Source organism: Melopsittacus undulatus, chromosome 1 (genome assembly GCF_012275295.1).
Source record: "Melopsittacus undulatus isolate bMelUnd1 chromosome 1, bMelUnd1.mat.Z, whole genome shotgun sequence".
In the NCBI taxonomy this organism is placed as follows: Eukaryota; Metazoa; Chordata; class Aves; order Psittaciformes; family Psittaculidae; genus Melopsittacus; species Melopsittacus undulatus.
The window spans coordinates 135,888,421-135,900,624 of NC_047527.1; the positions used below are offsets into that span (position 1 = coordinate 135,888,421).

General features: G+C 43.4%; 1 protein-coding gene across 1 annotated transcript in view; it reads right to left on the reverse strand.

Moving 5' to 3' along the window:
• The window catches only part of KAT2B (lysine acetyltransferase 2B), a 45,830-nt gene extending 33,884 nt beyond the window's left edge, over positions 1-11,946 (reverse strand). Inside the window, exons 1-2 of the mRNA XM_034062865.1 lie at positions 11,722-11,946; positions 3,235-3,361 (exon numbers count right to left, since the gene is read on the reverse strand). Coding sequence (XP_033918756.1) covers positions 3,235-3,361; positions 11,722-11,946 — 352 coding nt within the window. The remainder of the gene's footprint in view (positions 1-3,234; positions 3,362-11,721) is intronic.
• Positions 11,947-12,204: the final 258 nt, after the last annotated feature.

Genomic DNA, 12,204 nt, shown 5'->3' on the forward strand with positions numbered 1-12,204 from the left:
TAATATTCCCAGCTGTCTGATCTTGCAAAAGTAATAATTTCCCTTCTAGATGAGCACTGCATTAGAAATTGATAACATACCAAAGAAACCTTGCACTCGACTAACAAATGAATAAAACATCAGCATAAGAAGCCATTTCCAAGCAGTTTCCATAACAATACTGAAAGTTACCTTGACTACTTACTGGGTGTATTTAAACATTTTATTAGAGACTTATTACCCACAAGGTGAATCTAAAAGCAACATAAAATATTACCAGCATGCATTTACTACTACCTGTTACCTTTTACTGTAGAGTCACCAATGTTGCCGCATCAGCCCAACAAACTCTTTCTTCAGATGTTCACAGCCCTTTCCAAAATTCTTGTGGCCATTAGCAAACCTTTTACTAAATCAATGTTTTTGTACACTGACATTAAACACTGCATTACTTTTGACTAGCATTACACAGTCTCATCCATCTGCATTGCCCAACCAGTACAACCTTCTTCAGCTGCTGCTGTGCTTGCAAAACAACCTCACAAAACAAATAAAACAAAGAAAATCACAAGTATAGGTTGCTACAGTATGCAGAAGAAGAAAGCAAGCAGAAAGAGTACAGCCAATGCAATGATATGAAGACCTGTTAATTATTTTAGTTGTGCAACTTCAATAAGCAAGTACTTCAGTGTATGATTGAGGAGCAGTGACAAAGTGGATTAATGAGAACTGTCCACAGCCTACCTCAAAATCAGTGTGTACATAAAAACACTACTGATCTATACAGCACAGGCAAACCAAAAAATACTCAAATATGCTACATAAGAGTGCATAGCAAGAACAGAAGACAGTGCTGGGAAAAAAAAAGGGAGACTGTGTATATAATGTACTAACACATTAATTAACTAGTTTTAAAAGTGAATCAAGACTGAAAATGTTTACCAGCAGGAAACAGTACCAAACCAATCAAATATAAAAGAGTGCCTCTGACTATGTACCACGTGTTCTTAATGCACATGTAGACTGAATTCTCCTGAAACCCAAGTCAGTCACCACTTTATGGTAGTGATGCAATACACTGCCCAAATAAAAGAAATATGCATTAAACCCCCAGGACTGAGCCAAGCCGTGGGTCTGAGCCACAAATAGAAGAATACAAGTCATACGTGAGTAGGCAAAATACAAGAAAAGAATACAAAATGAATACAAATCATAGGCATGTAGACAGAAATAAGCTCTATAAGCTAATACAGGCCACAAAACCACTTTACACACCAAAAACTGCACTGCTTGAAGATTGAACCATACTCCCAAAAAGAAATGTCTTAAACAAGACCAATGCCTAGGATTGCCTTCAGAAGAAAATATTAAATTAAAAAAAAAAGGAAAAAAAAGGTAAAATTCAAAAACATCCTATATTTTACATCACGTATGGCTTTCACCAGACAGGAATTTCTACATCACTATTTCAATGGCTCTCCAAGGAAGTGAAAATGCAGTGCAGATGATAATCTGAAGCCTACACACCTTGTGGTCACTCTGGCTTTAAAGGCATTCAGCAAGAACACATGCTAATTTAGAGATTAATAGGAAAACTATCTTGGAAAACACTGCTGAAAGACATATTTCTGCCAGTAAAGTGAAGAAGCACAGCAATTCATTTCAGTTATTCCAAAGGAAACATCATCCTTATTAGCTGAAGTCAGAAGAATAAGAAATACTACTTTTTCTAAAAGCAGCAATAAAAAAAAAAAACAAAAAAAAAAAACAAAAACAGTTTGTTCCATAAGGTACATTTGATGGTACTGGTTTTATAGTACTGATTTGCCCTGGCTCCCTAGCTCAAGAGTGATTTAAGATTTCTCAATAGACCAAAACCAGCCTTAGACTTTAGAAGCACTGAGTTTTTCTACAAAATACATAGCATCCACAAATTCTGCTGAAGAACTGGGAACTGACAGAAATAACATCTCATAAGATTTGGGTGAAAAAAAGAAAGACCCCTTTCTTCAAAGGCCACAGATTAAAGGGACAGGTAACACAAGGTCCCCTAACTGCATAACCAAACTCAGCACAGAGAAGCTATATGATGAAAGTTTAAAACTAACTCAGCTAAAGCCACCAAACTTTCTGTCACACTATGCAGTTGTTAATTTCCTGCAAGTAAACCCAGAGGATGGGGATGTCAAGAAAGGAAAGGAATCTGCTGAAAAGCCCAGAAATAGATCAGATGTAGTTAGAGCATAAAATGGAAAGGGGGGGGGGGGAAATAGAAATAAATCCCAATTTAAAAAATCCTACACAAAATGGAATCATTGAACAGTTAGGGTTGGAAAGGACCTTAAAATCATTTAATTCCAACCCCCCCTGCCATGGGCAGGGACACCTCGCCCTAAACCATGTATTTTCAAAGACAGACAAATAAATGATCCATTGTGAAGGTTTTTTATTTCCTTTTTCTTATTTCAGTGTTATAAGTGTTGGACATCAACAAAAATTAAATAGCAACCACTGCTTTTCAATTAATTCTGAATATTATTTTAGCTCAGATTTTATTCAATATTTGCTAATGTATACAGAAAAGGTGATCAGCTTTTATTTTGGATGCACAAATTCTTTAAAAAAAGTACAGTGATTCACCACTCTTTTTCAGGCTTTCTGGGTAGATCATTATTTATTATTATTCTGAAACGAACCAAACAAACCCACAACAGTATTTGACAGTGGATTTTGAGCAGTTGCTTCCAAGATATGCAAGCTGTCTGCACAGCCAGTTAGACAATGCTAAGATGTACAACCCCAGTATTCTTTTCCGTGACACAGAATAGGCACAGTTCGTTCTGTAGATAAGAGTACTGCTTTAGCAATGTTCAAGAGTATTTCACAGTTTATTCTGTACTAAGAGAACATAGTACAGCCTACAGTAGAGAGTCATTCACATTGTGACTACGGCTGCTGACAGATAAAACCATGTGAGGTTAATGCATGTTACAAGAAGTATTAAAATTGTTATGGGTAGCTTAACAGTGCTTTTGCATTTCAGAACGTATGTGTTGTTAGAAGTTGTACCTTAGTTCATTTTCTTCAAAACTCATTTTAGGGTATTCTAATCTAAGTTATGGACATTTACACCCAACCATGACCCCCATCTCTAGATGTTGCCGTGACATCTTGACTTTTGTCTCACAAGAGCAGAGCAGAGCAGAGACTCCTGAGTACAGGCACATGGACTGCAGGATCAAGGCCAAAGCTTACCAAGTGCATGGCTGCAGCTGCGGCAGGGCTCTGCGAGGCTCACCACAGCCTGCTGCAGTTCTGCCCGGGGTGGTGTGGGAGGTGGGTTGGGGTTCTTCCACCCATTGCATTTACAGGATTCCTCAGCCTGAAATCAAAGCAAAGGGGTATCAATCAACACTGCAAAACACAGACACTTCCTGAAATTGCATTATTTCAGGGGCAATAAAAACTAACATTAACTACAAGTTGGGGGGGTTTGTTTTGTTTTGATAGGGGAGTTGGAGTGTTTTATTATAGTCATGGGTTTGTTCTTGCTTTTTTAGCTACCACACAGCTAGGCTTTATCTTCTAGAAATAATTAGAAATAGTGCACTAGAGAGATTAACATCATTCTAGTAAGCTCAGAAAAATACATACACAAACTCTGGCTAATTCCTTTACAGAAGCCCTCACTAGTGAAAGAAGTACCCAGACATTTACTGGTATACCAACATGTACGACTCCTGCCACAAAGACAGTTCTAATGATTAAAACACAAACAGGTTATCAAACAGGCAACATGTTTATCACTGTCTCATCAACCATATTGTGAATCACGCAACTGAAACCAAGCCTACAACAAGCCAAGCAGGGCTAACTAAGTATTGAAATAAGCAAATAATAACTGCACTATCGGAGGATGCTCTCTGAGGCAAGGCTTGGATACAAAAGCAACAGATGCTCAAGAGAATGATGCTACCAATGCAACTTGATGATTATTCTGAGAAGTTTATTTACACTCACTAAGTATGAAACACCACAGAAAGACTGCAGTTAAAAGGGGTGGTCATGAAGGGAGAGGTTGTGACTTTGGTAATCGTGTCTCAAATTATTCAGAAGTTGGAAGTACCAATTCTAGTTACCCAAAAAAGAGCTTTATAGGAGGGGATTTTCTGCATATCCAAAAAAACTTAGTTGCTTTGTTGGTAAAGTACTTCTAACATCATTAATGCTCCTATTTGAACACCTAATTGGAAGGAAAGCGTACTTTTCTACTGTTCAGGTATTTGTGCACTGGGCTGTCACAAGATACTCGTGAATTTGCACTGCCAAGACCTCAGTGAGGAAAGTATGCCAACTGCTGCATAATATTTCTGACCAAAACAACCTTAGAAGGAAAAAATGTGATGTTAATATATCCAGCACTAATGTGTAATTTTTCAAAACCAATTTTGAATATACTTAATGCAATCTATTTCAGGAACCTATCTCATTTTCCTTTTATGTTTCCAAATCCCACCTTACCTAAGGAAGAAGCACCCAGAAGAAACAGAAAGGATCACAGCTTGACAGCTACTAAGACTGACAGCTTTGTTGATTGATGGCAAATTGTTCTTCAAAATAATTTTAATATTCAGCAACCTGAGCACCAAGAAAACTGCTGCCTGCACTTTGCCAAGCACCACATGAGGTTTTTACCATCTCTAATGCTTAAGTATTTATCCAGCTGGGCTCCTGGCCACTGCTGCCATAGCCTCTGCCCATGCCCCGGAGCAGTCTAGCAGGTACTAAGGGATGTGAGTGGCATTTTCAGTAGCCAGAGATGACTCAGAAATCCACCTCCAAGTGTCCAGCAAAAGCAGTTCCACATACTTGCCTTGGAAATGGGACAACCTACATTGCCTGAACCCCCTGGCTCTCCAAACTCACTGCGTGGGTGCAGACTGTCTGCCACCACATGTATTTATAATGTGGCATCAGGGAGGCTTCAGTATGAAATAGGAGCAAGATTAAAACAGGCTTGGGATTTTTTTAAGTCTCATAAAATGTAATAATGTTTTCTATGAGTAATATGATTGTCAGAGAAGAGAAAAAGGCAGAATGTTATTTTACAGCAGAAACCATCTCTTACAATTTCATAGGCATGGAGTGTCAGGTTTACTTTTGTTTGTTATCCAGACCTACATCATCTTTTAAAGTTTAATGACTAGAAAGGAAGACCAGTGATTGAGTGATACCTGTGAACCAAGGACTGCCCTGCTACAGGGACTTAGGACGTCTATGAGATGAAGTGAAACCTCACTTTCAATGGGCAACTTGAATTAGACAAAACCTATGCCAAACAAGCTATCCACATCTGCTTTGTGGGACAGGCAACTGTTTCTTTGCCATTAAGGGTTTTTGCAGTTAAAACAAGGATAAAGTAACTGGCACACTAAAAAATGTCAGAAAATGAGATTATTACCAAAGAAAATTCCAAAGACAATTGTAACGAAGTTTTCAAATAAAAACTGGTTTAATATTATGTTAGGGAAGTAAGATTTGATCCTTCCCATGCAACTGTTCAGACAAATATTCAACGCTGTAAGTTACTGACAAATACCATGCTTTTATGAATTGCCTTAAATCATATCAAATGAAACATGTCCAAAGCCATCCAAACCCCTCAAACTAGGCTTGTGCTTTTTGAGAAGTATTTCTTCAAGTGGAAGCAGTATTTCACAGAAGCTCACCACACGGTGTTTACTATCAAGCCTAAAAGCCATAAACAGTGAGTAACTACACAAACTTTAGTGTCACACAATAATTAACAGCAAAGATGCAAACAAACAGATGTATGAATCATGATAGCAGCTCAGTAAAACTGCCAAAAATAAATATCAACCCACCCACAGAAGAATAAAAACAGCGCACTCAACAGCAGATTTTTTCTGCTGTCAGTAGTATTTCCTTGCCAGATCCTTTTGAAGCAGCTGTTAATTTGTATTGTTCAAATTATTCCAGAGACCTTTCTCAAACAGCTACTAGGGTGGCATTTTTTCGTTAATCTCTCCATAAAACACCAGAAGCAGCATAAATGTTAACCAAGGGGAAACAACCCGAAAAGGTCCTCTTTAGAACTGAGCTTTCATTGTAGATGTTGACAGTGCAAGTATTTTGCAGTGAATACGCAATGTGAATTCCTCAGTGGCTTAAATTGCTGAGTTGTTTTAAGGCTTCCACGGTGTTTTGTTCATTCAATCCTTTCCTTGACTATCTTCAGCTTTTCCCTTTCTTTCTTCCTTTTTTTTTAAGTGCCACTCATCTGCTTTTCATTACAAAATAAAGTATGACTTCATCTCCTCAAAAACTTAATTTAAGATCGAAAAAGTTTTGAGGGGAGGAAGGAAAAGAAGCATTTGAACTATCACATCCAGCCCTTGGAGCCTTGTTTTATGGGACATCTGCATAATTTTGATAAAGCTCCTGGAGAAAGCTGGGGACTTCTGTCTTATTGAAGCCTGCAAAGTAATGACTCTCATCTTTGCAGGCCCAGGGATAACCAACACTGCATCTTCATTGGCAGGTTTTAATAAAATTGGATGAATGCAATGTTATAAAACACAATGAAACATTGTTGCCCACCCTCCCAAAAAAAAAAAGTGCCAAAATTATGTACATTTTTAATTGCACAATAAATTTTCAGTCTTTTTTTTTGACCCCTTCCATGTTAGGTTACAATGTGGGAAATCAAACTATTTGATACCTCTGGGCAGTGAAAACTGAAACTCTGGACAAACTAAAGTTACTGTTTCCTTTCAAATACTGAATATACTGAGAGCAGGTCAAAATGAACAGTGGGGGGAAAAAAAACCCAAAAAACAACAAACCAGAGCATTTTAACATACATTGTTAGCATTTTTATTTAAAAAGGAAGCACCTGAAAGTTACAGCATTGCACTAAGTGGGTTTCAGGTGTCTCAATGGTAATAAATAAATGAGGAATGTTACAGTAACTTATGGACTAAAACATTCCCCACTTTTTGGGTAGTGAACATGCAAACTTCAAGCTAGCTTAATAACAAAGTAGAAGACACCAGCAGTTTTAAAACTGAATTTCAAAATGGCTGTTATGCTGAGCTCTCCTTCCAACTCAAAATCATACAGGTTGCTCTGTATCATAACCGAGATGAAAAGCAGACCCAACAGATTATATATGCGCAACATTAGAAACCTTTCTATTTCCAGCAAGTATAATTATTCTAGAAAAAATATTTTTCCTCCCAACACAAGAGCCATGTAAAATACCCTGTGAGTTTTTTTCCTGCAAGCAAGAATCTCAAATTGATGCTTTTAACAAAGCACATCACACAAACTATAACAAATACATGGATGAATTTAAAATGCTTATTTTTTTCCTGCTCAAATGTCCAGTACCCAGCAACCAGACAGTTAGATACTGATTAGCGAGCCGCTCATATGTATCAGGTGGCCCATAATCAGTTCAATGTTCAGCTTTAAGGACATGTTCTTTATTGATCAATCCAAGTATTTTATTCCCTGTATTTTCCAGTTTCAATTACAAAAGACACCATATAAGGCTTTTATTAATAATAGCAGCCCAATTCACACCTTGTAAAGGTAATGGAAGAATTCCTATTTAATTTAAAGTAAGATACTTTAATTGGGCCTGTGACTTTATAAAACAGATTCACCCCAATATGAAAATGATGCTTTAGATGTCGTGTCTGTCTCCTTCTGCACTTCTGCAGAAAACAACTTTAATACATTTCAAGTTGAGCTTCAAGGATCTGTACTCACACTATGCAGAGCCCAGCAGTAACACAGCCAAGTCTGTTTCCTCTTAATCTGTCTTATGAAAGTCAAGGTAAATACAAATATTTCATTACAGAAACAGTGGTACATATTTCTCCTGTGAACTCGTATTTATGTAGAATCAGAAAAACTCCACAGAGGTCACTCTAGAATGAGAAGTGGGGAGAAGTGCCTCTAGATTTTACTGCAGCCTCTGCCACTCACTAATCTGCCACAGGGCCTTGGCCAAGTCATCTCACCATAACCCTTCGCACTCTCTGTCCATTTTGTTTATCTAAAGCACAAAGTCTTTCTTCAAGGAGGTATTATTCCCTGCTACTTGTGCAAATGCCTTAGGCTACTGAGCTCTAACTGTACTTAAAAGCATCCAGGCATTACTGTAAAATATATATTGAGAAATAACCAATTTTACAGAAAACTTAGTATACAAATAGTACATATATCAACTTATTTATAAGAAAAACTCCCAGTGAGACTGGAGGGAGTTGTATTTGCACATACTGTAAACCAATAGGGGAAAGAAAAAGCTGAGGAGACTTCCTCCTACATCTTCATTAAAAATATTTATGTGTGTAAGTCACACAGTATTGCTTTTATATAAAAGTGCTGCAAGCTTGCATGCCTAATGCTCAATTTCACACTGGATGAAACCAAAATGATGTATATAGCCACTCATACATGTACAGATACAGCAAATGCCAAATGCAAAACCTGCACAACATACAGCACTATTGTGACGTTGTGAGAACTGTGCCAACTAGTAATATATATTTTATTCTCCCCAAACTTGAACACTTAGGAAGATTTGTCTTACACAGAAGAGCCTGCTACCTTCTTTCCACCCCAACCTTTTCTTACACAAGTGGAGCAGCTCAACAGCTACAAGCCTTCCATTCTCTACCAGGAAAAAGAAACAAACCCCACATTTCTCTAGCCTGAAGAGCAGCTCCCTTAACTTCACTTTCGTTCTGCTCAGAATATGCATACACTGAATATGTCTTTGCCAGCAGTCTCTGACTGCATTTCCCATGAATAAAAGAGATCACTGAGGAAGGTCCAGGAGGTCCCTCCTGGGGACTGAGCACCTTACCCCCGAGCAGTGCCTTCCACACTCTTCTGATCACCATTTCTGCTGTCACCTGTGAGACTCACTTCTACACCACCAGCAGCCTCTCCATCTTCCAGTGTTGCTGCTCTTCATCCCTAGCAAACACAGGCTCCCTGCCTCTGCTACTGCCAGCATCTCTGAGGTTAAGTTCCTAGTAAACTGTGTGTGCTGAGTTCTGTGACAAATTCATGTGGGAGAAGATGATCAACACCACGGGATGCTTTGTGCCATTACATATTTTGTGCACTCCAACTTGTACAGTTCTGTGTGTATTTACACAAGATTCACATACAACCACTATGTGAATGGACACGGACATCCCCTTTGGAAATGGTGTTTCCTTTCTCTCACTCTTTTGCACTCACACACAGAAACCCAAAATAAATGGAAGCGAAGTTGCAACCCATAGTAACAAAAAGTTTGAAGTTACACTCTGCACTGCTACAGTTTCTTGCAAACCACTGATGTTACCAGCCAAGCAGTGTCTTTTTTGGAGTACCTGCCAGGTGTTCAGAAGAAAAATAAGACATTCTTCCATCCCACCATTCTTCCTCCTTTATCCCACAGGAGAAGCCACTTGATTAGTTTACAAGGAGCTTCCCCTCTGTCTACTTGCTTCTGTTTTAAGATCTGAATGCAAGTTGCATGCCAGATAATTACTGAAGAAAAGTGAAACAGGAAAGGTTGGTTTCCCACTTCAATCTGCACACAGAGCAGTGTTCAGAGCTGTGGCTGTGCCTAGATGTTGGCTGGAGGAAAAGGCTCTGGGAGATCCCCAGCCACAGGTCCTGTTCCATCCCCCACCAGAGCACCAATGGGGCATGCACCCTGGACTTCCTACAGAAGAGGGCCAGCAAGGATACCCCAGCAGAGCACCAGCAGTACAAGCCATCACCATGCAGACAGCACCCTTTGGGGCAACACTCCTCAGGAGAAAGCTTTTGCCCTCACAAAGATCATCTGGAGATACACCAGGAAGAGAAATGACCAGGGAAGAAAAAAAGCAATTCACACAAACATGCTCCTGACAGACAGATTAATTTAACAGCAATCCTTGGCAACAATAAAAAAAATGAGGGTGCAAAGGGGACTAGGCACTGGGAAAGCTTCCACCTACACCACACAGCCGCCAGTTTCAAGTAAACCAGCTGCTCTTTTAACTTGCTGACACCAGTGTAATACTGCAAATGTCCATGTATGCATCAAAGCCGAAGAAGAGTTGCCTCCACATTTGGCAACGGCCAAGAAATTGAAATGTATGTGGCTTCCTCAATTTGCTCTCACATGACAGCGTTGCACCATGCCTTCAGCACACAGATAAAGCTCCCTCGCACCACCAGGCAGGACTATAGAGCTATACTGTGATGCTTCCTCACATATATTAGCATTTTGTTTCACCTTTCAGTTAACATTTGTTCACCCTGGAGAACAGAAGGCTCCAGGGAGACCTTACAGCAGCCTTCTAGTATATAAAGGTGGCCTCCTAGGAATCTGGAGAGGGGCTTCTTAAGAGGACTTTTTAAGAGGGCATGATAAGACAAAGGGGAATGGAATTGAACTGCAAGAAGGTAGATCTTAGATACTAGGAAGAAGTTATTTATTGTGAAGGTACTCAGACACTAGCACAGGTTGCCCAGAGAATCTGTGACTGCCCCATCCCTAGAAGTATGAGCAACCTGGTCTAGCACAAGGTGTCCCTGCCCATGAGGGGAGGCTGGAAACAAATGATCTTTAAAGTTCCTTCCAACCCAAACTATCCTGTGATTCTATGATTTGCCATCAGTAAGAGAACAGAGAAAATGAAATGTCCATTTCTCACAAGTAACTATTTTCAACGCTGCAAGCATTAGTAAGGGATCTGACATCAGCACTGCCAACTTGAACATGTCAGACCCACTGTGCATCCAGGAATTGCCCTGACAGCAGCAGCGCGGCCAAAGCTCAGAGAGAGAGCACACTGGGCCTGCTCTGCACACCGCATGTGCACGTACAGCGGTGCTGTCACAGATCACCGAGGGCAGCAGCTCTGACCAAGCCCTCCCTTATCTCCAGCAAACAGGCAAGTCCCGTTTCTCCCACCGAGAACAGAACCGCGGGGAAAGTGCTCGTAGGGGGAAGCCCAGGGCAGCTCTCCCGAGTACGAGGGCTGGCGCTGGAAGAGCAACTCCGCCGGGGCAGGGCGCAGGTGGACGGCGGTGCCTACTGGCTGCCCGGGCCCCGGACACCGGGACAGCGCTACGTGACCGCCGGGGATACAACTTTCCCAAAGCCGGAGGCCGCGCCCCTTCGCTCCTCTGCCAAAGCAGCTGACGACGGTGCCAGCCCGGAGCAAAGGCTCTGGCGGTGTCAACAGCGAGGCCGCCGCCGCTCCCCGGCCAACCGGCAGCGCCTCCCTCCTCCGAGGCAGGGACAGACCCCAACGGGTGTCCCCGCTCCCCGCCGGCATGTTTACGCGGCGGGCAGCTGCGGTCGCAGCGCTGCTAACCCAGCGCTCACCGCCGGCACCAGGAGCCGCCCCGCCCGCCGCTGCCTCCGCGGAAGGACGGGCGGACAGACGGATACCGGGGACAGGCACCTCCGCTCCGCCCGGCTCGGGCAGGGAGAGGGCGGCGCTGCCCGCGCACCCGCGTTCCCTGCGCTCGGGGTTTATTTTTGCGGCCAACGGACCCACCGGCATCGCCGCTTCCGCGGGGAGCGCAGGGCTGCAGCCGGGCCACCTCCCCCGCGCGGCACAGCCCTTCGCCACCGCCTCCCTCCCTCCTTCCCCTCCCTCCCGTCAATCCCCACCCTCCTTGGGCGGGTGGGCGCCCGCGGCCGGGTACCTTGCAAGCAGAGTAGACGCCCAGCTTCTCCAGCTTCTTAGCCCGCGGCGCGGCGCGCAGCTGCGCCTTCTTCCCGGCGGTGCGCGCCGACCCGGGCCCCCCGGGGCTCTCTGTTGCGCTGCGGGCCGGACCCCCGGCGGCCACCCCTCCGGCTGCCGGGGAGCCCTGCTGCGGCCCTCCGCCGGCCCCCGCCGCTCCGGCCCCGGCGCCGCCAGGCTCCGCCATGCCCGCGGCGCGCCGGCAGCCGCCGGTCCGGCCGGCCGGCGCGGTGCGGTGCGCCCGGCCCTAGACCCTCCCCTTCGCCGCGCCGCCGCCGGCTGCTCCCCGGGGGGAGAGGGAGGGAGGGGGGCGGGAGGAGGGACACGGCGCTCCGCGGGCGGCTCCTGCCCCGCCGGGCGGGGGGGGCGGCACCCGGCGCTGCGCGCTTCCCTGCGCGGGAGCTGCGCGGTGGCGGGCGGTGTCTTGCGCCCCGCGGAGGAGCGG